At 35.4% G+C, this 27120-nt stretch overlaps 2 protein-coding genes and 2 pseudogenes across 4 annotated transcripts; 1 reads left to right on the top strand and 3 right to left on the bottom strand.

Moving 5' to 3' along the window:
• The window catches only part of LOC132604618 (casein kinase 1-like protein HD16), a 42969-nt pseudogene extending 21362 nt beyond the window's left edge, over positions 1-21607 (bottom strand).
• Positions 5242-8963, top strand: LOC132604616 (receptor-like protein Cf-9). Of its 2 annotated transcripts, XM_060318208.1 has the most exons (3): positions 5568-5706; positions 5799-8240; positions 8705-8963. In XM_060318208.1, the coding sequence occupies exon 2, from the start codon at positions 5823-5825 to the stop codon at positions 8196-8198; it is 2376 nt and encodes a 791-aa protein (XP_060174191.1). In that variant the 5' UTR covers positions 5568-5706; positions 5799-5822; the 3' UTR covers positions 8199-8240; positions 8705-8963. The 2 variants fall into 2 exon arrangements, with proteins under 2 accessions (XP_060174190.1, XP_060174191.1); XM_060318207.1 differs by having other exon boundaries at positions 5242-8240.
• LOC132604619 (casein kinase 1-like protein HD16) lies at positions 9749-19204 on the bottom strand (annotated as a pseudogene).
• A 1778-nt stretch (positions 21608-23385) lies between the features above and the next one.
• LOC132604621 (uncharacterized) lies at positions 23386-27120 on the bottom strand. 2 transcript variants are annotated; one of them, XM_060318210.1, is made up of 3 exons: positions 26971-27120; positions 24850-24979; positions 23386-24237 (listed from the first exon to the last, which is right to left on the bottom strand). In XM_060318210.1, exons 2-3 carry the CDS (start codon positions 24859-24861, stop codon positions 23569-23571), a joined length of 681 nt encoding a protein of 226 aa, XP_060174193.1. In that variant the 5' UTR covers positions 24862-24979; positions 26971-27120; the 3' UTR covers positions 23386-23568. The 2 variants fall into 2 exon arrangements, with proteins under 2 accessions (XP_060174193.1, XP_060174194.1); XM_060318211.1 differs by lacking the exon at positions 26971-27120 and adding an exon at positions 25162-25767.

Raw genomic sequence — 27120 nt, forward strand, 5'->3', positions numbered from 1 at the left:
TGTTTGAACTCATGAAGTTTAAATCTTGAACGCATCTCTAATTGTGACGAGTTGTCGTTCGAAAATATATCTTCAATACCTATTAAGGTAATCATTAGTTCATTTCCATTATTGATAACTTTCCCTTTTTTAAAAAAAAAAACACTTTGAGAAACTTTTAAGTCCTTGTTCATTTTCTATATTTAATTTAATTATGTTTGTGCACAAATATTTTTCTCCCAGGTTCTTTTAATTATGCGCGCGCGTAAATGTTTTCACTTTTACTTGTTCACTTTAGCATATTAAGGAAAGATAAGTTTTTTTTTCTTGTTTTATCCTTAACACTAGTTAATTTGTCCGCCTTTCGCGCGGTCAGACAAATCTTTTTATAAATTTAATTTGACATAAAGAGATAAGAACTTATATTATGTAAAAGTAGAGCGTGTGTGCGCGTGCAGTAAGAAAGTTACATGGATCAATAGCGACTTATAGATATCTTGGGCAACACAACTCTAAGATGAACTTTGATGTTGACATCTTTCCCTTTGTACACTTGTGAGGAAGTTATAAACCTGACACATATAATATATTAGACCCACCAATAACCTCTTTCATATTGCACTTTAGTTCACTATGTAAAGGCAAATCTAAGTAATCTTAAATTGCAAATGCTCTTCTGATTTTGTAGCCTTTAGTACTCCAACCTCCTGTTAAATTCCTTAAAATCAGCTGCTAGCCTTATTGCTCTTACAGTAAGCTAGGTAAAAGGAGGATCAATATATACTTCAAACTATTTAGTAGGCATAAAAACTAATTTAAAGAAAATGAAGAAACAAAGGCCTTGACCATGACACTTTATATCTAATTATCCGATTTAATTACATAACAAAAACTAAGCGTCATGCATGTATATAAGTAGAACCACAGAATATAACAAACTAATTACACTAATAATATTCTCAATATAAAGATAATTAGATATCAAGCAATAAGTGAAGAAGTAATAAATCAAAATTTGAAGAAAACAAACCGCTAATTTTTTTTTAAGTAAAAGATACTCCACTGCATAGGAAAATGATGGAAAATAAAGTTGTACTTAAAAATCACTTCTTCTACGGCCAAGCCTACAAGTCCTAATAACAATTTGTGTACTGTTCTAACCCTTGCATGTACTATCGAGTGTGTATTTTCAAAAAACCGCGATCTTTATCTCAAACTTTATATTCTCCAAAGGAAAATGCCCATATCTTTCAATCAGCATTTATATTTTTCATAATTATACCAAACATAACAAAATGTGAAATCTAGATAATAGAAACTAAGCAAACACCTCAGAAAGGCCTTTCTACATTAATTTTTAATAAGAAATAAATGGGCAATCGGTCGACTTTTTTATGAGGGTGGCATGGAATACTAACTCAATTCGAAAGAGGTCTAAAACAAAGGGTAGGAAAAGATAAAAAAGAACACACATCTGGACTAACACTTCACGAACGCTTCTCTACATTAACTTTGAATTAACTTGCCAATCTTTCTTTGTTTTAGAGACAGAGCATATAAAAGGAAATTTCATGGTTAAATCATTTGGGCTTCTGCAATTAAGTAAACGGTGCAATATTCTTTTCTCTCGTAATGATGCGTTGCCTTTTACCGAAGCGGTGCGTTTCCCGAAATAATGTCCTTTCTCGCAAAGACTTTTTTTTGTGTTTATGTAATAAGTTAAACAAATAAAAAATGGAAACTATTAGGAAAAAGGAGAAAAAAGATAAATGGGCTTCCTAGCTTTAGAGAGTGCTACGTCAGCGGGCCTATGTCCTGCAATTATAGATATATATATAGATTTTGTCTAAGTAAAAATGAGAAGTTTAAAATTAAATTATTCTAAATATTCAAAGATATCATTTATCCTGGCAAAGTAAAAAAAGAAAGTGCATGTATAGATTTGGTAAGATACGTAATGACTTTCTGGGCAATTAAAATCAGGGGTTTTACCTAAATTTAATGCTTTAAATTTACCAAGTAATACTTGAACAATATTAAAGAAAATTAATAATGTGTGGCCTGGCTTGTTCGAGCATAATATATATAGATCATATTGCTTTATTAAAATTGCAACGTGGTCATCTTGTTTTTCAATGTAATGTTATTAAAAGAACAAATCAAATAGTCATCGAATAACTTTTCTATTCCGTATTTTTCTTTGTTACATTATCGTCCCTTTATGAAAATTGCAACTGTCAACTTGAATCCGAATGTATAAAATTTTCAAATATCAGATATGCCATGATATACTCTTATATAAAATTTTGGCTCCACCACCGAACGTATGAATGGAGGTTTATACTATTTTACTGATTATCGATCTCTCACCAAAATAAATACTATATATAATGATAATTTACTGATTTTTGAACGCTTATGCTTTACAAGTTTCATAAGAATCATAATTCCATTCTTTCCACAAAAAGACTTGTATATTGACTTAAAATGTCTCATTCATTTGGAACTTTCCCTTTATTTCTTCTTCTTTTTTTCCCACTAAAATGGCTACATTGGATGTAGAAATAGGAAGCAACAAGTTGCCTAAAATTCTCGATGATCAAAGTAGGGAATACGATTTGTTGAATAATGACTAAAATAAAAGTGGAAATGTTTGTCCTGTATAGCCGAAAAGTCACTGAATTTTCTATAAAGACATTTAGCCCGTATTCTAATTGGAGAAATATAGACGAGTACCTTCATGACCGACAAAGCATATATGCACTTCAAGACTAGTATTCCTACCTTGTTGTAGCTTTCATTTGACATTTCCATGGAAAGACTGAGGCATTTGCTTAAAATATCTCATTTATTTTGAATTATCCTTCTCTTTCTCTGCCAATAGATGTAGACTGAGGAAGTAAAAAGTTGCCCCAAAATCCACGGCAATCAAAGTAGAGAATATTTTCTGCAATAAAAGAAGTGTCACACTTTTATGCAGTATTTACATCAAGCTATATGAATTCACCATGATTAAGTGATAAATCAATGTGAAAAGTGTAATAAAGAGACATCTGACATGAATTCATTATGTAAACATTCATATGCGAGTGGGTTTTTTTCCTATCAAAGGTAAAGTATTACCTTGTTATCACATTCATTTGATATTTCCACTGGAAGATCTGAAATATCTCATTCATTTCGAACCGTCCCTTTATTTCTTCGTTTATTCCACTAAAAATGCTACATTAGATGTAGAAATAGGATGTAACAAGTTGCCCCAAATCCACGGCGATCAAAGTAGAGAATATTTTCTATAGTCACACAAAAAAAAATTGTGTTCACTTATACACGATATTTACATCAAATTATATAAACTCATCATGATTAAGTTATAAATTAATGTGATAGTAGCACATATTAAGTAACCACACTTAAGTGAGAAAGCGTGTAAAAAAGACATGCCAAGAATTCATTAGTTTGGTGTGAACATTGGATGCGAATGCGAGTGAACATTTTCTATTAAAGTAGAAGTATTACCTTGTTATCACTTTCATTTGACATTTCCACTTAAAGACTTGTGTATTAACGTAAAAATATCTCATTGATATGGAATTGTCCTTTTATTTCTTCTCTAAGTTGCCCATATTCATGGCTATCAAAGCATTATGTTCAACAATGACTTGAAAGGGTTTGTCCATTTGTAGCTTTCATTTGAAGTTTCTAAGGAGACTTGTGCATTGACTTGAGCCAAACATTGGATTAACATTTTTACTCTTATGATGCATTTAAAAAGATTCATGTATTGCTTTTGTTCTTAACATGTTTTTAATTATAGATAACTTATTGAATTCATATCAATGAGAATATATATTAACACTGTACTGATTGGCGCTTTTGATAATAAGATGATTCGGGTTTTCTTTGGCTTAAATCTTGTATAATATTTCAGACAGAAAATTAAAGATGACAATTTTTTTTTAATTATCTAACTAATTTTCTAAAAAAAAATCATAACAATTTTCGAGGATCCTACAGGGCTTGACTCATTTTAACATCCACCAGTGCTGTATTGACTTAGAAATATCTCATTGATATGGAATTGTCCTTTCATTTCTTCTCTAAGTTGCCCCATATCCACGACTATCAAAGCACATGTTCAGCAATGACTTGAAAGGGTTTGTCCCTTTGCAGCTTTCTTTTGAAGTTTCCAAGGAGACTTGTGCATTGACTTGAGCCAAACATTGGATAAAAGATTCATGTATTGCTTTTGTTCTTAACGTGTTTTTAATTATAGATAACTTATTGAATTCATATCAATGAGAATATATATTAACACTATATTGACTGACACTTTTGATAATAAGATGATTCAGGTTTTCTTTGGCTTAAATCTTGTATAATATTTCAGACGGAAAATTAAAGATGACAATTTTTTTTTAATTATCTAACTAATTTTCTCAAAAAATCATAACAATTTTCGAGGATCCTACAGGGCTTGACTCATTTTAACATCCACCAGTGCTGTATTGACTTAGAAATATCTCATTAATATGGAATTGTCCTTTCATTTCTTCTCTAAGTTGCCCCATTTTCACGGCTATCAAAGCATTATGTTGAACAATGACTTGAAAGGGTTTGCCCCTTTGCAGCTTTCTTTTGAAGTTTCCAAGGAGACTTGTGCATTGACTTTAGCCAAACACTGGTTTAACATTTGGGAAAAGGGTCAAATATATCCTTCTACTTTAGTTATTGGTTAACTTTGTCCTCCGTTAGCTACAGTAGTCAAATATACCCCTCCCATTACAAGTTGGGGCCAAATATACTCCTACCGTTAGCAGAGTTTCAAAAATACCTCTCATTTTTTATATATCCCCATATAAGCAAGTGTACTCATTAGAATTAGGTGATATGGACACCACATGACATTTAACTTATTCTATGTGGTGCCTTACGTGACAATTTTTTTAAAAACAATCTAGAAAATTGATTTATTTTTTTAAAACAAATCTGAAAAAATGGCTTTTATTAAAAATCCGAAACTTTTTTATTTTTTAATAAAACCACTTTTTTAAAAGTATTCTCGAAAATTGAATATTTTAGTTAAAAAATCTGAAAAATGATTCGGGTTTCTTTGGCTTAAATTTTGTATAATATTTCAGACAGAAAATTAAAGATGACAATTTTTTTTTTATTATCTAACTAATTTTCTCAAAAAATCATAACAATCTTCGAATTTTAACGTCCACCAGTGCTGTATATATATCTCATGAATTTTGATTTATGAATAACACAAAGCACAGCTTTCTTTGTTCTTTCTCTATTACCAACTTTTTATACTAATCTTTCTTGCAAAAATGGGCTACGAATACCTCCTATTTCTACTAGCATCTTTCTTTCTCTGTCAACTTGCTTATTCTTCATCCCTAACTTATCTGTGCTCCAAAGATGAAAGCATTTCCCTTCTAAAATTCAAGAATACGCTTACCGTACATCCCTCAGCCTCTTATTACTGTGGTCCGTGGTCTTATCCAAAAACAAGGTCTTGGAACATGAGCAGAGATTGCTGCTCATGGGATGGTGTTGTATGCGATGATTTTACTGGCCATGTCATTGAACTTGACCTTTGTTGCAGCCAACTTGAAGGGAAGATTGATTCGAACAGCAGCCTATTCCATCTCTCTCATCTCCGAATGCTCAACCTTTCTCTGAATAACTTCTCTAATTCTCACATCTCACCCGAATTTGGTAAGTTTTCGAGCTTGACCCATCTTGATCTTTACGGGTCAGATTTCTCAGGTCAAATTCCTTCTGAATTCTCTCATCTTTCCAAGTTGCAGTCTCTTAATTTAGGAAGCAATGATATGCTATTTGGACCTCACAATTTTAAATTGCTCCTTCAAAATTTGACCCAGTTAAGAGAGCTTGATCTTAGTGGTGTAAACATCTCTTCCACCATTCCTCCAAATTTTTCTTCCCATTTAACAACTCTGCAGCTGAGATATACGGGATTGTATGGGATAATACCTGAGAGTATTTTTCATCTGCCCAACCTAGAAACACTTGTCTTATGGGGCTATTATCAGCTCAGTGGTGATTTTCCAAATACCAAATGGAACAGCAGTGCATCTCTCAAGGTGTTATCTCTCTCTCAAGTTAATTTTTCTGGTAATTTCCTGCCTGAATCTCTTGGCTATTTGACTGTATTGCAGTACTTGATACTTGAATCTTGTAATTTGTCGGGGCCGATTCCGAGATCTCTTTGGAATCTCACGCATCTAGAGGTTATGGCCCTTGGAGGTAACCAACTCGAGGGACCAATTCCTCTGTTTATAAGTGGGCTGCGTAATCTAAAGTTACTTTTTCTAGGAAATAACTCCCTGAATGGAGCAATACCATCCTGGGTATTCTCCCTCCCATCACTTACTGAATTAATCTTGTTTGATAACCACTTTTCTGGTCAGCTTGAGGATTTCAAGTACAATACATTAGAATCGATTTATTTGGACGGCAACCAGTTGCAAGGTCCTCTTCCCAGGTCACTTCAGAACCTTGTGAATCTAACAGAACTTCGTCTTTCATATAACAATTTTAGTGGCAATGTAGATGTCAGCTTCTTTTCAAATCTCAAACAACTTAGACTGCTGGTTCTTTCATATAATAGTATTTCTCTGATCAATGAGAATAAAGTCAAGTCTACCTTACCCAAATATCTTGAGTCCTTATCTTTGTCCGCTTGTGAAGTAAAAGAACTGGATTTTTTGAGATCAACAAAGGAGCTTCGTTACTTGGATCTTTCAAATAATAAGATTCAACGAAGAATTCCTGATTGGGCATGGTCTAATTGGATGCATATGGAATATCTTAATCTATCCCACAACATGTTGACAAGTATTGGCCAGATTTCATCACTTTCTAATCTAAGAACTATTGATTTACGGTCCAATTCTATTAAAGGGTCGCTACCTATTCTGTTGCCCTCTGTAAACAATTTCTTCATATCAAATAATAGTCTCAGTGGGGAGATCCCTTCTTCATTTTGCAATTTGAAATCATTATACGTGCTAGATTTGGCAAGAAACAATTTAAAGGGAACAATTCCACAATGTTTGGGTAACATGAGTGACTACCTCAAGGTTTTGGATATGCAATACAATAATCTTTCTGGGTATCTCCGAACAACTTTTAGCTCCAGAAGTCAACTCGAAAGCTTCAACTTGCATGGCAATAAGGTAGAGGGAAAAATCCCAAGATCCTTGTCCAATTGCAAACAGTTGGAAGTTCTTGATTTAGGGAACAATCACCTCAATGATACATTCCCTATGTGGTTGGGGACTCTTCCAAAGCTACAAGTTTTAAGCTTGAGATCTAATAAATTGCATGGACCCATCAGAACTTTGAGGATTAATAACTTGTTTCCTCAGCTTCGGATGTTAGATCTCTGTTGCAATGCATTTACAGCAGAGTTGCCAACAAGACTTTTTCAAAATCTGAAAGGCATGAGGAGAATTGATCAAACAATGAACTCACCACGTGATCAAGCACAAACAGGTTACCAAGATTCGGTGACTGTTGTAACGAAGGGGCTGGAGCTTGAAGTTGTGAGAATCTTGTCTTTGTACAGCACTATGGATCTCTCAAACAACAAATTTGAAGGACATATTCCTAGTGTTCTGGGAGAACTCATTTCGCTTCGGATGTTGAATCTGTCTCACAATGGATTGGAGGGTCATATCCCGCCATCACTCGGAGAGTTATCTGTAGTGGAATCATTAGACCTTTCATTCAACAAGATTTCAGGAGAGATACCGCAACGACTAGCTTCTCTTACATGTCTTGCAGTTTTAAACCTCTCCCGCAACCATCTTGAAGGATGCATCCCGAGAGGACCTCAATTTGCTACATTTGAGAACAATTCATATGAAGGCAACGATGGATTACGCGGATTCCCAGTTTCGGAAGATTGTGGAAGTAAGTGGGGACCAGAGACAAACAAAGCAGATGAAGAAAACGATTCATCAATTTTGAGTGAACTCAGCTGGAAAGTGGTTCTTATGGGATATGGTTGTGGACTGTCCATAGGATTCTCCATAGCATATCTCATGCTTTCTTCTCGAAATCCAAATTGGCTTTCTAGGATCGCTGAAGATTTAGAATACAGAATAATTATGAGAAGGCGAAAGCTGCAGCGAGGTCAAATGCATTACAGAAGAAGAAGAAGAAGAAATAATGGCATCTAGGCAAGTTCCCAGTCGCACAAGATGTAATGTCAAAACCTTCAGGTATATATGCATATTGAGCTCTATACTGATTCTTCTTTAATTTATCGTAACTGGTATTATACTATATCTTCATTTAAATATTTCTTGTTTTATTAGATAAGTGAATGATTTTGTGAAAAGTATACATAGAAAAAGGAAGAAGTAAATCATCAGGTCCTAATGTATGCAGAACCATTTAGAATCATTTTAGTCACCACAGAAAATATTCAACCATCATCCCAGTAGATCCCAGTAGGAACAGCTCAGTGATCAAACAATTATTATAAATGGAAATGTGTTATTATGGGTTGAAATTCCAATGACGATCTCCCCTGTTTTGCAACAGAAAATGACGTTTGAAACAATTACTCGGTGTCAATGACAGATCTAGCTTGTATTTCCATTATTTTCTTTCTATATAAATATGTGAGAATTGAGATAATTGTTCTGTATCTAACTCTTTCCTTTTACCTTATGTGAAATAGTTGTAGGCAACGATTCGGGAGATGTAAATGGACAAAGAGTGTGTCTAGCTGAAATCTCAAGAATTGGAAGACTGCGTGAGTAGTTTTTTGCTTTTATAACGGTGATTATAGAGTTCTGTGTACCTCTGTTGCCTGTAGTGTTTTGTTGAAGAATATCTGTATACCTTTTGTCATATTTTGGGGCCTTGTGTTGTCAAAGTTCATCTTTGCTATAGCAGATTCCTTGTCTAATAATAGGTTGCAGATTGCTGAAGTAAAATTAGCTTCTTCTTCTTTTCTTTATTTTTTTTAAATTTTAGCATAGTATCTCTCATCAATTGAATCAGGTTCGTGATGCCTATGCTCATTGGTAGAAACAGTGATACTGGCAATCCCTGAAACTTGTATTTTGGTAGATTCTTCAATGTGATGTTTTCAAGATTTTGCATAACCAGTTGTATGCAAAATCTTGAAAATGTTTCATAAGCTCTCCTCTTATACATAACCTAGAAGTAGTAGTTGGCTTTCGTAGAGGAGAAAGTCACATCACACTTGTTCCTCTCCACACAAACCAGAGTTAGAGGCAAAGTCCCCGTCCATAGGGATAAGGCCAGAGGGCTCCCAAAAACTATGCATGTTGAAAAACTAATTTAAGAGTGAATATTAAAGAAAGAAATTGTTATTTATTTACTATCTGCAGATGATATAGGAAAGAGGGAAGAAAAGTAAAGGAGGTGTATCAGATTGACTGATTGACAACACTGTACATGCTTATAAAGATTGGAACTTCAGTTTATACTGAAGCAATGAGGTATATTCTTACAAGTGGGAATAGCCTCAAATTCCTCAGGCAACACCTCAGACCATAACCAAACATGGAAAAACATATCATACATACTGACTTCTTTCTCATCTACATTAATATGTCTTACAGATACCCATAAGAAAAGCATCTCTACTAGCATTCCAAAGACATCCGAAACATCTCCACCACACAGTATATTTCTGATTTCATTTTTATAGTAAACAAGATGATCTTTGTAATAACATCAGTATACATGTGAGTTCAAGGATAAAAATATGTAAAAATATTTGCAATATATACAAAGTTCACACTCATTGTCACACCACCCATTGACTCAAACTACTGTATAGCAACACCAAATACATACCAATATTATAACAACATCAATGAACCCAAACAACAAGTATTATTGGATTGAGGACATTATTATAGATAGCACAACTACTTATAAAGATTAGAACTTGACCTCATCATATTGAAGCAACGATAGAATCTTGGCACCCCTTATTCTTACAAGTGGGAATATCCTCAAATTCATTAGCTGGCAACTTCTCAGACAAAAACCCAACATGGCATTTATTAGGTAGGTAGAAGTTGAAGGGTCAAATCCTATATGTGAACTGTGCACGTCTCATTCTTGCACAGCCTGACTATGGAAATCATGCAGATTTGTCTGTTCATTAAATTTTGATAGTGACAACCTTAACGTTAATTGCTTCCCTTATGTGGTATTCCCAGTGCGTGGTGATTTCATGGCTTGTGATGGCTATTTTCTAGCTCATTCTTGGTCTGAAAACTGGCCCTTTCACTTCTATTCCAACAGTTCATTCAATTTGATGCTGAAAGTTGATCAAATACCTTTACCCTCATTCAAACTAGTCTATATATTGTCAAGTCACTATATTGTGGTAGTGTACACTTAGTACAGCAGCAAATGTCAAATACAAGAAGCAAAAGAAAGATTTCTAAAGTATGGGATCAAGAACATTCGCAGTCCCATTAAACTTCACTTACTAATAAAATAAACTCAATGCACTATTTTTGAAAATTAGTTCTCAAAATTTCATTAATTTCTGTGTCTCTGAACCTAATATATCACTCCCTTTGCAATAAGCTACTTCAAGCTGCGACTTAAACTCAAGCCAAGGCCTCTCTAATCTCCAAAGATCAGTTATCTGACACTTGTCCCCAAAGTTCACCCAAGAAATTAGCCTGGATAACTCTTTTTGGTTCACCTTTGGACTCAAAACCTTTTACTGCAATCCTTGCATCACGAAATGCTGGGAAGCACTTCTGCTTTGCGAATTCACGGCACTTTCCCTTTGCTGCTTCGAGGCAAGCCTCCATTTCACGTTCTTCACATCTCGCCCTCTCTGCAAAGTCTTGATTGGAAGCACTGCCAGGGAATGATTTCCACCAAGGGGTTTTACATTTGTCTGAGGCTACGATGGAGCAACCAATCCTAGCTCCGGATTCACATTGTTGAATAACTTGAGACTCACAAGCTTTGTATGCAGAGGCCCAGGAGATAGGGTCTTTAAATGCGAGGATGAATCGCCCAGCTGTTTCTTCTTGTGGGCCATCCCTGATGGGACCTCGAAGTAGAGGGACTGGTTGGTCAAAAGGAATCAGAGTCTTTGATGCAGAGTATTCCTCAAGGTCGATTGATGGCCCTTCTGGTTGAGCTGTCATAGACGAAGTTTTGTTTGTACCCAATTTTGGATCCTGAAGAGAACAAACTAACATCAAGATTATCATGATGCTAAAAATAGTAATCTTAGTACCACTTAAGGTCGTATTGATATCATCACCAATAAATGCATCCGCAACAAGTACATTTGGATAAGGAACTCTTCAAACTTTTGGTGTGTGGACAGATTGTTGCTCTGTTTTTGAAACTAAAAAAGGAAAATAATTGTACGTGAACCGTCTTTAGACCAAGTAGTCGTTTTGTTTGGATTGTTTTCCCATAACAAGTTCGGTTTTTGAAACGGACATGAGAATTGTTGTTCTGATAAAAAACCTTCATGGAAAATGCTTCAAATCCAAATGCCAAAAAGGGAATATGTTCACGAGTATCTAGCAGTCCTCCAAACACAAGTGACTCATACTTAATGAGATCAAGTTAATTTTCAGATAAGTTAACTAAAAAGTCATTAACAATGGATTAGTATCATGCAAGGTGACATGAACTGCAAGGAATTGAATAAACTGATAATTGCATGCAAATGCTGTGAATCTGATATTTTTGTCCTAACATGAAAATGTGTTGACAGGCAAAGCTGATCCTGTATTGTATATTTGTATCCCAGCTACTAAATGTTAAACAAGCCCTACCTTGTCTCTCATATTCTTTCAGTTGCTGTCTGTTTTGACATAGCTAATTCTGTCCATTCCATGCGACAAGGCAAGTATTGCTTCCTTCCAACTGCCAGAGGTTGACTTACAAAGCTATATCAGCTTGACACTGTCAATCCAATGAATTAAGTTATTTGTAGATAAAACATATAAAGGTACTTATAGAGCTGGACTGGAGGTAACAATCAGGCAGAAATCCAGAATGTTTGGTTTATATTTCTCATTCAAATGTTGAAAAAAAAGGGTGCACAGAGTAGGATACGACAACATTAAAACTGAACTCTCAAGTACCCTGTAATATGGTACAGCTTCCACTCCTTGGGCTTAACAATCATGGATGAAAAGATTCACCAGCCATAATGATCAAGTTAAAAAATTGCTACACGTAAACCAGCAAGGCGATGGGTAGATTGGCAAATATAGCGTCCATAGTATCTAGTAGAAGTCATTTCTCTATTAAAAACTCCCCTAATACTACTCAATCAGGATAAGGCTCAAGAAGCCCCCCTGCCTCATCCCACAGCCATCCCAAGGTGCTAAAAGTTGAGACAAAATACAGTTGCACCCAATTTTTAAGCCGGCCCCCAACTTCCAATTTTTCCATTTAAACACCTCTACTTGGCGGAATGACTATTAATTAACGCCTCTGACCATTGACCATGTTCATGTGGCATCGATTTTATTGAGCTGGACAGAGAAAAACACTCCTTGAAGGAACGTGGAACTAGAAAAAAAGCTCATTTTCTTCTGTTTTTTCTCCTTTCCTCTCCTCTATCTCCTATCCCTCTCACCGTAAATCACCAGGCACTGATTCTCCTTAATGAAGATCATGCCATTTACCCACCAGAATATGGATCACAACAATTCTCACTTTGACGTAAAAAATTTCTTCACAGCCTCATTCCATCTCTCCTTCAAGAATCATACCAAAAGAGTAAAGACCCAAAAGCATAAAACTTTAGAGAAAGCTTCACTGTGCCTTCATTTTTTTTTGCACCAAATCTCTGTGTTTCCCATTTTATGCATAAATACTAAACACCAAACCTTAATTAATGCACAAAGGTTTCAGATATTTATACCTATCAATCTATATGTATTGCTGTTGAGCCCCTCGTTTGGAACACAAAGGACTCCAGCTAAACGATTTGAGGATTTTCTGGCTCAAAGATGTAAAAGGCTTGGCTTTTACTAGGTTTCATATGTCAGATAGTGAATAACAACAAGAACTGAGCTCAATCTAACCGAGCTCCTAGTACTTTTTTCGGATCAAAGCACTCGCTAATTAGATAATTTCAATTGAAGTATTAAGAAACAAGTAAAAATTAGCTTCCAGTCTAAAGATTGATTCTTTATATACACACAAAGTGGTAAAGCCATGAAGTCTAACAAGGGGATTAAAAAAACAAAAGGGAAATTTTCAAAAATATACAGCCCAACATAAAATATTACGCCACGTAACTCTATATGTTTTATCTATACATTATACCTGGGGGAAAGCATTATACATAATGTATCAACCTTGTATAAAAGGTGTTTATACAAAAGCGTATAAAAAAAAAGGTGTTTATACAAAAGCGTATAAAAAAAAGGTGTTTATACACAAATATGGGCTAAACCAGGTAACAAACTCAAAATATGGGCTACATGGCGTAAATATTTTCTCCCAGTAGACAGAGAGCGTAATTTTCCCAAAAAATGCAAACTTGCACAGTAAGTGAATACACTTAGCTATCAAACATATTCAACAATTTATCTACAAATACAAAAGAACACTTTTTTACCCAATTTGCACATTGTAACTCTCCAATGAAGTGGATTCAATTGAACCCCCGTACACGTAATACAGAATTGCATTGTAATTCAGTTCAAATTCGGGCTTTAACAATAAAAAGTTCAAGAATAAATTTTTTTAAAAAAGGTACTGTAATAATAATTAGAGATAAACAGAACATACAAAAGGTTGGTTCACTCTAAAGATCAACTCTTTATAAACAAACAGAGTGACAAGAACAACTGGTTAGCTTACTTTATATTTCAAGATAGCAGAATAAGCGACAATAGTCCTGCCTTTGGTTCATGAAAGGCCAAAACCTAAGAATGATTTGTTTTTACAGAAAAATAAGACCAAAAAACCTGAGAAACAAGAGAGCTTTTGAAGACGCTGAGATGAACTTTGCACAACTGAAACATAGCCTCTTATCTCTTATTTCCTTTTGGTGCCCCCATCAGTTTTCTTTATGTATAGATGATTGGGTGTTGTTCGTAAAGAACGGTCTCCTTTTTTGTAGGTTTTCCACTTTTTGGTATACTTCTTGAGTTGTTGTATACGGTGTTTCCATGCCCACATTATTAATAAAATTTATTACTTCATCAAAAGAAAAATATAAGCACATAAAAATTACACGGGCAAAGGAATTAAAATAATTATAATTAAGTGAAACATTTATTGTTTAGTGTTGCCTCTTCGGGACAAATCTCATTGATATTAAGGTGTATGCCTTAGCGCCTTGGTGATTTCTCTAAGGTGCCATCTAAGCAAGGTGAAGAGCTCAGCTTGTTTTGCACCTAGCTTTAGGGCTTACGCTAGCCTTTGACAACACTGCAGGTAAAGTGTAATAATCAAAATTTAGCACATAGGATCAACCTGCAGAAATTAGAGGACACACCTTTTGACATTACAACAAGAGAGCTTCCATTGGTGACACCAGCAAGAGAACTAATATAATAGTTCTTCTCCCACTGTTCCATAATCCACTCCTGTAATAATGCATTACGATAGCTAATATAGATTAAATATCAGGTTGAAGCAGCAGTGAAGTGCAATAAGAACTATGTTATAACACGCATGGATTTGGCTTCAATACACACAAGTTATTATGTGGAAGTATTTGGTAGGGGTACGTGCCGCCTTTTTGGCCAAGTTTTATTGTACTTTGAAAAATATATGCAAGTACCGTACACTAACATCACACCATTTGACATATGTACATGTACATGGCAAATGAAGGATCCATTAGCATAGTGGAATAAACGGAATTCACATTTACCTTGTGCAAGAACAATGGTGATAGCTCATAAACTTGCCATGTGAAATTAGTTCCAGCATCCATGATAATAGCCCACAAGCCGGAACAAGATGCCACACAACTTATATATAGTCCATCATCGGTCCCTTTCTCCACATGCTCTGCCAACCTTGCATCTGTTACATTATAATGGTACCTAAAAAAAAGCTACATCGCATTACATAGTGCACTCGTGTAAAGAAACTCATGAAGTACATTATCTACAATTACCACCACATACTGAACAGACCAGGACTCTCTGAAATCAAGGAGCATGACCACAAAATGTCATCCTTGAAAATCTCTAATTTTCTAGTAACCATATCTAGGCACTTAAAACCGTATAGTGGCAGCCAGTCTTTATCATATTATTTAAAGTTCCATGTGACCTAAATAGCCCAGTAAGTCATATATTTCTCCCAATCATGTTACTTCACACTTCTAGGGCAAATTGCTGTTAAAAGTAGTGAAAACAACCAGCTCAAGTTTATGTACCAACTAAATGCAGCACAAGATCATCAAGCTTCTCCACAATGAAATTCATATAAAGATATTCCCGAAATTTTCCAAAGGCAATAAAAACAAAAAATATAGCCGAGAGATAAGTTTATGCAAAGTGATTTTTATTGGAAGTTGAAAGCTAAATAAAACTCATTACACTAAGTCAAGAACAGATAAAGGACGATTCTCAAAATACTACACTAAATCAACTGCGACAAAAGAGTGTGCCCCGAAACACTAACTAAATTATCTAGGTTTATAGAAGTTCTTGAAAATCGATAAATGATAATACAACTCTTGGATACATTGACACTATACGAGCAACAGTAGGCTCCTTGATTCTGAAGAGTGTACCAAATTTCCTAATACAACTATCTTTATCTCAGAAATAGAGGTCCATCTTACGAGTTTACACAACAAGACCGCCCAAGACTCCAAGTGACATAGAAACTACAATATGAACTATTAAAAATCTGCCTCAATTACTTAGCATATATAGCAAGAGCCTAAGCAGCACGTACAAAAAAAAAAAAAGGTGGAAAAGATTCCTAATCGCGCAATCTGCAGCACCTTCTGGTTGCTGGATTATCGATATTACAGCCTCTTAACGACTTTTCAGTTAAAAAAAAAAAAAAAAAGCGCATCTGTGCTGAATAACTTTTTTTTTTTTTTGAAGACAGCAATGCTTAGTTCCAAGTACAGCAAAATTTATGCATAAAAACGTCAGTAATTTTTCCAAATACAACAACATACCCAATGTAAACCCACAAGTGGGGTCTGGGGAGGGTAATGTACGCAGACCTTACCTCTACCTTTGTGGGGTAGAGAGGCTGTTTCCGATAAAAAAAATTCCAAATAACAAACAAATTTAAACGACTTATCAAAACGATATGCATCATCAGCATCTAGTCTGCAAATCCAAAAGCAATGACCAGAGTCGTGTTTTAATTCAGAATAAAACATGTCTCCCTGAGCACAGGATCATCAGCCTAAATGAAATTTGCAATAGCAAAATCAATAACCGTCTTTATTCCCCACCACCCATGAGGTGGCTACCCACCCTCATACCACCAATTTGCATAAAAAAGGGGAATCAAAGAAAATTGTCCAAAGATGTACAATTGAAGATTTTACTACTAAACGAACAACCATTTAAAAAAAAACATTAATCAGTAAAAGGTACTAACAAGCTGAAACAGATTTGTAAGACTGTCATTGTGCATCATGTGGAGTATTTAGCTAGAAAGGAAGAAGAGATACTTTGAAGAGGAAAAAACAGCATTTATCTGTAGTTAAATCCAATTGTATCCATAGTCTGTTTTGCAAGGAGTATAGGATAGAAAATGTGGAACATCTTTTTTGGACACCATGATGTCAAAGTTGTAACAAGTTAGGAGTAATTTTCTTTTGTAATGTCTTGCAGTACCCTCTTGGTAATATAACAACATACCTTCTTGGTACTAGCTTAATAAAATTATACTTATACTTGCCTTACAAAAGAGAAGGTACTAACACAAAGAAAAATATAGAATATACCGAATAATGTAATTTCAGCACGTAGGACATAATTCAATTGCTTTGCAGAGAAAAGCACATAATGTGAAATGAAATCTTCACCTCTGTTTCATGGGCATTTTGGCATTGTAAATTGAAATCCACTGTGTTGCAGGAACTCCCATGCGAACCTTCTTTCTAGGCTGCTCTTCATCCTCCTCTTGATTTAATCTCCCCCGCTTTTGGCCAACTTGAAACATCTACAATAATAGCATGATAAGGTTATAGACAGTCAAAATACATAAGCCCAAGTAAATACGCAAAGTTGGTGAGACGTGCAAAACACCACCTTTTGGGCACCATTAGTGTTAATTGGCCTTATTGCAGGATCAGGTCCAAGCAAGCTCCCAAATAAAGAGGTTAACTTTGAATAATTAGGTTCTTCATCAAATTTCAAGTTGATTACTGTATCGAGAAATTCTCACAGAGGTGGTGGACAGAAGCAACAAAGCATTTCTGGGGACGTTGACATCTTCTTTTTGCAGACCAAGAATGATTTGTTATCTCCCTAAGATGGTCATCAGAACAAAAACTTGTTATTGCAGGACGAGCTGGAAGTTGAAAAGAACAACTTGACTCTACTGCAGTTCAAAAACTCGAGAGAAGCTACTACAGATACCTGAAATCCTTGCCATGGCAACCTTCCTCGGTGAAGAAAAATGAGTGTATATGCAAGTGATTCCAGATCATCTCTTCTACAGGCAGTCCATCCCATGTGCGCATGAGCACTTGCATATCGAACAGTCCCTCTAGAAGTTCATTCACAAAAGGTTGATAAGCAGAACAAGTGGTAGAAACCAAAATTATGGCTAAGGATAACACTACATATAACTGACCTAAACATGTCAGGTCGCTGATCATGTACCACATGCGGACCTTTCACAATTTCTCTCCACTTTGTTGCTGTAATTTGGTTGTTAGGAAAACATTAATGGAATACTGAATCTATAATAGCTATGATATTACATTACAGTAAAATAAATGCTCTTACCTAGTCCCAAGTCGACTAGAAACAACCTCTTCTCCTGCAGTGTTGATGGCTGACCAAGCAAAAAGTTCTCTGGCTTTACATCTCCATGCACATAACTGAGGTCAAGAACAACAATCACTAGAAAAGATACTTGGATCCAGCAGGAAAGTTCAAAAGTATTAACATAAATTATGAAACCACCAGCTGGACAACTAGATTGGACATAATAATAGTAGTAGTAACAAGGAGGGAGCATTTCATACCCGTGCGCATGCATTATGTTTAAAATTGTCAGAGACTCAACTGCAATACATGCTACCATTTCTGCAGACATCCTGCAATAGTAGAAAAGCTTAGCGAAGCTCTTAAGTTCTATTGCTTGAAGTCCAATTTTACATCTGAATATTCTCTATACAAAGAAAGGTAATGACATGCATAGAAAAAAGAGTCTGCTCAGAAAATAAGCATTAGATACTTACGCCTGCCCAGAGGAATTCCATACATCCCATAAGCTAGGTCCTAGGATGTCCATAACCTGCATAGAACTAATGTGGTCAATAAGTGCATCCTTATGTGATCCCAACACACATAAATACACGAACCACTGTCCACATTCTTCAAAATAATCTCAGTACCAGCACTAACTGCAAGCAAACCAAAGGCTCAATCCAAAACGACTATCTTATCCAAAAAAATATTTAAAAGAAAGCATCAATCTATCCAAAAGCCTATGCCTATCAAAGAAACTACCTAAGTCACTGTTCAAAGAACCAGTCTTTACTTGTCATTCCTGAAAAGGACACTCAGTAGCATACCAACCAGTGAAAAAGAGCACCTGAAGGCCTCCAATGAAACCAAAATAATGCGGGTCAACTACTTTAACCGCCCATACAGATTGTCATCATTCAAAAGAACTCCCCCTAGTTACAACATTTCACTGCAGAACCTTCCTTGAGTTCCAAAAGTCAACAATTAATTTGACTTTCTGACTCAAAAGTCAACTAAACCTTTTAAAGCTGTAGTTTGCCAATGTTAAGGTTTATGTCAGTTAATATTAATGGCAAAAGCATAATTCTACTGCACATTTAGCGGAAAAAAGCATAACTTCACCACACATACCATTACATAATAGTCTCCTACCCTCCCTTTATAATGCACTCTAGGCACTCCATGGCTGCCTCCAACAGTACTGCTCAACAAAACAAGTTTAGTCCAATCAGAATCATATTCCAACATGAGCATCCATTCACTTCAAAAGAGGTCCATATCCATACTTGTAAACTTGCCACTCATTTGGAGGTCCACAGTTACAGCATTTGCTATTTCTATGCTCAAATTTCAGTGCAACCCGGAGCCAAAAAGATAAACCAGTGAGAGTTAAACCCTTATATTACTTGTGGACAACAAATTGTCTAACATAGAAATGAGAGGGGGAGAGGGGGGGGGGGGGGGGGGGGGGAAGGGGAAGAGCAAGTACATACCTCAACAGCCCCTTGACCATTTGAAGGTTCATCACCATCAGAAACACGACGACCCAAAAAGACCTGACCAAAACCACCTTTACCTAACTTCCTTCCAACCTGATAAACTGGCGACATTCCTACTTGCACCTGAAAGTCAAATCCAACCAGAAACAAAACACAAGTTCACTTTACAGTTTAATCCCTGCTGAATTCATCAAAGTAGAAAATGGTTAACTTTCAATTACAGCAAATCTAAATGCAAGCACTTCAATTCATAAGTGACCTTCATACAAATATGATGCTTCTATATTCGCTCCTTTAGTTTATCGCAATCACGAACTAACTAAAATCAGCACCCTAAAGAATGAGCTCCCAATAAAGTTATACACTTAATCCAGTCCCGGAATCACAGGCTTGTAACTAATATAAAGTGACTAATATAATAAGAACAAGGAACAACAGGACAAAATAATACTATGTTTCGATTTTGATGAAAATGATTCCTGATTGAGAAAAGTTTTTCTCTGTCCACTCAGTCCTATAAAAGGACATACTCAATAAAATAACTAACCAGCCTATTCGATACTCACATGTAGGAGGATTACAATAGGTTGACAGTCATAGTGCAAATAGCCAAACTTTAATGAACCAGTGAATACAAACAATTCATTAGCCCCAGCTAGTTACAGAATGAGGCATGGTTAATTAATTTATATTGATTCTCGCAACACGTCACATGCCACAACGTTAAGATTATATTTGCACCCAAGCTTGTCATAAATAGGTCAATCAAGTAGGTTAAGAAGTTGGAGATCAAGGTTCCAATATAAAAAAAAAATGTTAGGTGAATGTCTTCTTACTTGGTACATAGAGTTGCCAGGTACCTAGACTGGTAGGAGGTAGCAGGTACGAATGGAATAGTTTAATACTCCCTCCGTCCCAATTTATATAACACTATTTCCTTTTTAGTCATTATCAAAAAGAATGACACCTTTTCGTATTTAGTAACACTTTAGCTTTAAACTTCTATTTTACCCTTAATGATTTATAGCCACACATTTGTCCATGGATCGATTTAGACCACAAGTTTCAAAAGTCTTCATTTCATTCTTAAAACTCCATGCTCAATCAAACGACATCACATAAATTGGGACTGAGAGAGTAATAATAATTAAAATGAGCATGTTTACATTTTGATGTGTACAAGAAAACCAAGATATTACAAGCTCAAATCCTCTTTACAACACTACTTACACCCTATGATTGTTGGCTTTAGCATATAAGTTAGCCCAAACACTAATAATAAATGCAAACATGTATACAAGCAGAGACAAAATAAAAGCAAAGAAATCGAAAATAACCAACCGTCTTAGGAATAGGCGACGCGTTACCCTCATCTTCATTTCCAGTTCCTTTGTTATTAGCACTTAATCCACCACTCTCATCCACCATTTCCTCTCTTTTTAAATGCATAATATACTCTTTTTTCTTTTTTCAGCAACTACTAGTATTCCTTACTCCCAAACTAAACATCATCTCTACTTTCACTTAAAATTCAACAAACCCCAATACTCTTAAATTCTTTTTTCTTTTTTCAGCAACTACTAGTATTCCTTACTCCCAAACTAAACATCATCTCTACTTTCACTTAAAATTCAACAAACCCCAATACTCTTAAATTCTTTTTTCTTTTTTCTTTTTTTTTCTTTTACCTTAGCAACTACTGGTATTCTTTACTACCAAACTAAACATCATCTCTACTTTCACTTAAATTCAAGAAACCCCAATACACTAATTTGAATTCTTCAACAACTTTTTGATTGAATACCAAAAAAATACAGCAAAAATTAGAAAATGAATAAATTTGGGTTTGACTGAAAGGGGTTGGAAAAAAAAACTAAAAGGGATATGGAATTTAGTGAAAGTTAAAGAGATTTTTGATGTTAGGGTTTGTTGAACAAATGTACAAAGAAATACTATCAGTGTACTGTTCATAACTTTTGCGGGATTGGTGGTTTGATGGTATATAAAGAGAAGATAGCACAAAATGTGAGGGCTTAAATTGATGAAAACGTTCACCATATTTTAACTAAGTTGTTGCATATTTGTAGTTAAGAACTTAATTGGATCAAATATGTCCTTAATGTATGTGTGTAGGTTCATAATTGCCCCCAATTGGTCTTCTAATTATGCTCGGTTAGGTTTCGTATGAAATAAGAGCATATTTTGCTGGATTAAGTGACTTTAAATGCATACTTGAAAGCCATTTTGATCTTTTTTTCTTCAATTACAAGGATGTATGTTTTTTAAAATAAAGATATATAAGCATGCCCTGTCACAGTTTGCAGGTATGCCTTCTAACTTTGGGTTTGCATAAATAGGCACCTCGACTTATCTCCACTTTGTCAGTTGAACACTTCAACTTACAAAATGATCATGTAGACACTTTCAAATTTATGTGTCACGTTAACATTTGTGTTTTTACATGTTCAACTTTATACAAGTTGTGGTGCCTACTTATGCACACCCAAAGTTAGAGGGCATATTTAACAGTTGAGACCAAGTTTGAGGACCTGTTTGCATATTTTGCCTAAAATAAATTAAGACAACTTTTAATCATTTATTTACATCACAATTTGCATTTTTTTTTTTTGGAGTATTTTTACCTATTGGAATATTTTTAATTTCCTAAAATAAAAATTGTTTCCCTCAATGAACAAATCTATATATATCGAGCCAGAGAAAAGGACATAAATGGTCCCTTAACTATGAGAGTAGGTTCAAAATAGTCCCTTAACTATGCATTTAACAGTTTTGTTCCTTTAAGTTTACCACAAGTTAATAAAAATGGTCCCTCAACTATGAGGGTTGGTTAAAAATAGTCCCTTAAGTATGCACTTAACAGTTTTGGTCCTTTAAGTTGGCCAAAAGTTAACACTTTTAATCTCTGACAAAATATTCATCGAACTCTGTCTGTTAGATTTAACGAGAACTATGAAAAAAAGGAACGAGAACTCACATTTAGAGGTACACACTACTAAAGAAAAGGCCATCTAGTGATTCTTTAAAAAAAAAAAAAAAATCCGCACAATTTTCCTCGAAAATAACCGACGGACGTCTGTTGGTTTTCGTAAAAAATAATAAAAACTATTTTTTTTTTTTAAAGTGTCCCTTGATTTTATCCATAAATTTTCGTCCATCGTTTTTTCGCTTGTTTTTAGTAGTGTTAATTTTTGTAGTTTCTGCTATTTCTAATTTATTTATAAGGTCTGGTGTATTTTACTTAGCCGATAGACTCCCTCAATTTTAATCGACATAGTCCTCGGTCTTTGTGTTCCGAGACACAATTTTCTAACATTATCAAGGATGTTGGTTTTTTCCTTGGTTATATGTACTAAATTTGATGGCTGGTGTATTATTGTACAGTAGTTATAACGGAAAGGTATTGATGTCAATATCTCCATAGAGGGCAGAATGATGAACAAGATGTACGTGTGAGTATATTACGTCTAAAACACTTTCCTGTTGCATCGCAGTGACAAATGCAATATTAAATTGTACTGGTGCCCATTTTGGCTAGTATAAGTGAAGGGTCAAATCCTATATGTGAACTGTGCACGTCTCATTGACTATGGAAATCATGCAGATTTGTCTGTTCATTAAATTTTGATAGTGACAACCTTAACGTTAATTGCTTCCCTTATGTGGTATTCCCTGTGTGTGGTGATTTCATGGCTTGTTATGGCTATTTTCTAGCTCATTCTTGGTCTGAAAACTGGCCCTTTCACTTCTATTCCCACAGTTCATTCAATTTGATGCTGAAAGTTGATCAAATACCTTTACCTTCATTTAAACTAGTCTATATATTGTCAAGTCACGTATTTAATTTGTTGTTTGTTTAAAAGAAAGACATCATGACCCAAGAGGATTGAATCGAACTGTGAATGTGCTGTAAATCTAAGACATAGTAATCCAAGCCACGCGTGTTACTTGGTCAAAGTCGCACATTTGACTATATTGTGGTAGTGTACAATCAGTACAGCAGCAAATGTCAAATACAAGAAGCAAAAGAAAGATTTCTAAAGTATGGGATCAAGAACATTCGCAGTCCCATTAAACTTCACTTACTAATAAAATAAACTCAATGCACTATTTTTGAAAATCAGTTCTCAAATTTTCATTAATTTCTGTGTCTCTGAACCTAATATATCACTCCCTTTGCAATAAGCTACTTCAAGCTGTGACTTAAACTCAAGCCAAGGCCTCTCTAATCTCCAAAGATCAGTTATCTGACACTTGTCCCCAAAGTTCACCCAAGAAATTAGCCTGGATAACTCTTTTTGGTTCACCTTGGGACTCAAACCTTTTACTGCAATCCTTGCATCACGAAATGCTGGGAAGCACTTCTGCTTTGCGAATTCACGGCACTTTCCCTTTGCTGCTTCGAGGCAAGCCTCCATTTCACGTTCTTCACATCTCGCCCTCTCTGCAAAGTCTTGATTGGAAGCACTGCCAGGGAATGATTTCCACCAAGGGGTTTTACATTTGTCTGAGGCTACGATGGAGCAACCAATCCTAGCTCCGGATTCACATTGTTGAATAACTTGAGACTCACAAGCTTTGTATGCAGAGGCCCAGGAGATAGGGTCTTTAAATGCGAGGATGAATCGCCCAGCTGTTTCTTCTTGTGGGCCAGCCCTGATGGGACCTCGAAGTAGAGGGACTGGTTGGTCAAAAGGAATCAGAGTCTTTGATGCCGAGTATTCCTCAAGGTCGATTGATGGCCCTTCTGGTTGAGCTGTCATAGACGAAGTTTTGTTTGTACCCAATTTTGGATCCTGAAGAGAACAAACTAACATCAGGATTATCATGATGCTAAAAATAGTTATCTTAGTACCACTTAAGGTTGTATTGATATCATCACCAATAAATGCATCCGCAACAAGGACATTTGGATAAGGAACTCTTCAAACTTTTGGTGTGTGGACAGATTGTTGCTCTGTTTTTGAAACTAAAAAAGGAAAATAATTGTACGTGAACCGTCTTTAGACCAAGTAGTCGTTTTGTTTGGATTGTTTTCCAATAACAAGTTTGATTTTTGAAACGGACATGAGAATTGTTGTTCTGATAAAAAAACTTCATGGAAAATGCTTCAAATCCAAATGCCAAAAAGGGAATATGTTCACGAGTATCTAGCAGTCCTCCAAACACAAGTGACTCATACTTAATGAGATCAAGTTAATTTTCAGATAAGTTAACTAAAAAGTCAGTAACAATGGATTAGTATCATGCAAGGTGACATGAACTGCAAGGAATTGAATAAACTGATAACCGCATGCAAATGCTGTGAATCTGATATTTTTGTCCTAACATGAAAATGTGTTGACAGGCAAAGCAGATCCTGTATTGTATATTTGTATCCCAGCTACTAAATGTTAATCAAGCCCTACCTTGTCTCTCATATTCTTTCAGTTGCTGTCTGTTTTGACATAGCTAATTCTGTCCATTCCATGCGACAAGGCAAGTATTGCTTCCTTCCAACTGCCAGAGGTTGACTTACAAAGCTATATCAGCTTGACACTGTCAATCCAATGAATTAAGTTATTTGTAGATAAAACATATAAAGGTACTTATAAAGCTGGACTGGAGGTAACAATCAGGCAGAAATCCAGAATGTTTGGTTTATATTTCTCATTCAAATGTTGGAAAAAAAGGGTGCATAGAGTAGGATACGACAACATTAAAACTGAACTCTCAAGTACCCTGTAATATGGTACAGCTTCCACTCCTTGGGCTTAACAATCATGGATGAAAAGATTCACCAGCCATAATGATCAAGTTACAAAATTGCTACACGTAAACCAGCAAGGCGATGAGTAGATTGGCAAATATAGCGTCCATAATATGTAGTAGAAGTCATTTCTCTATTAAAAACTCCCCTAATACTACTCAGTTGAAACCCACCTCCTTAGATGCAAAACACTATTTACACTTCTCAAAACATATTCTAATCTCTAAACTTGTCGTTCTCCCTTACACTTGTGAAGGCTGTCGTATCCTTCTTCCTCAATCAGGATAAGGCCCAAGAAGCCCCCCTGCCTCATCCCACAGCCATCCCAAGGTGCTAAAAGTTGAGACAAAATACAGTTGCACCCAATTTTTAAGCCGGCCCCCAACTTCTAATTTTTCCATTTAAACACCTCTACTTGGCGGAATGACTATTAATAAACGCCTCTGACCGTTGACCATGTTCATGTGGCATCGATTTTATAGAGCTGGACAGAGAAAAACACTCCTTGAAGGAACGTGGAACTAGAAAAAAAGCTCATTTTCTTCTGTTTTTTCTCCTCTCCTCTCCTCTATCTCCTATCCCTCTCACCGTAAATCACCAGGCACCAAATCTCTGTGTTTCCCATTTTATGCATAAATACTAAACACCAAACCTTAATTAATGCACAAAGGTTTCAGATATTTATACCTATCAATCTATATGTATTGCTGCTGAGCGCCTCGTTTGGAACACAAAGGACTCTAGCTAAACGATTTGAGGATTTTCTGGCTCAAAGATGTAAAAGGCTTGGCTTTTACTAGGTTTCATATGTCAGATAGTGAATAACAACAAGAACTGAGCTCAATCTAACCGAGCTCCTAGTACTTTTTTCGGATCAAAGCACTCGCTAATTAGATAATTTCAATTGAAGTATTAAGAAACAAGTAAAAATTAGCTTCCAGTCCAAAGATTGACTCTTTATATACACACAGAGTGGTAAAGCCATGAAGTCTAACAAGGGGATTAAAAAAACAAAAGGGAAATTTTCAAAAATATACAGCCCAACATAAAATATTACGCCACGTAACTCTATATGTTTTATCTATACATTATACCTGGGGAAAGCATTATACATAATGTATCAGCCTTGTATAAAAGGTGTTTATACAAAAGCGTATAAAAAAAAAAGGTGTTTATACACAAATATGGGCTAAACCGGGTAACAAACTCAAAATATGGGCTACACGGCGTAAATATTTTCTCCCAGTAGACATAGAGCGTAATTTTCCCAAAAAATGCAAACTTGCACAGTAAGTGAATACACTTAGCTATCAAACATATTCAACAATTTATCTACAAATACAAAAGAACACTTTTTTACCCAATTTGCACATTGTAACTCTCCAATGAAGTGGATTCAATTGAACCCCCGTACACGTAATACAGAATTGCATTGTAATTCAGTTCAAATTCGGGCTTTAACAATAAAAAGTTCAAGAATAAATTTAAAAAAAAAAAGGTACTGTAATAATAATTAGAGATAAACAGAACATACAAAAGGTTGGTTCACTCTAAAGATCAACTCTTTATACACAAACAGAGTGGCAAAGCAATGAAATCTAACAAGGGGTTTAAAAAAAAATGCAAACTTGCATGGTAAATGAATAAACTTAGGTATCAAACAGATTTAACAATTTATTACATACAAAAGAACACATTTTTTGTACACGTGATAGAGCATTGTATTGCAAATCAGTTTAAAATTGAGGCTTAGTAATAATTAGAGAAGGACAGAACATACAAATTGGTTAGGCTGCAAATAGAAAGCTTGAGAAAGTGGTGGAAGCCATGGGAAAAGAAAAACTGGAGCTTAATTTTGATGCTTTAGAAAGAGTTGAAATTTGGGTTCAAAATTGAGGATCCGATTGGGGTGGTCTTTAAATTTTGGCCC

This window comes from Lycium barbarum, chromosome 7, assembly GCF_019175385.1.
Source record: "Lycium barbarum isolate Lr01 chromosome 7, ASM1917538v2, whole genome shotgun sequence".
Taxonomy (NCBI): domain Eukaryota; kingdom Viridiplantae; phylum Streptophyta; class Magnoliopsida; order Solanales; family Solanaceae; genus Lycium; species Lycium barbarum.

Bases quoted from the DNA above. Each gene is read 5' to 3' on its own strand.
- LOC132604616 (XM_060318207.1), top strand. From the start codon at position 5,316: ATGGGCTACGAATACCTCCTATTTCTACTAGCATCTTTCTTTCTCTGT.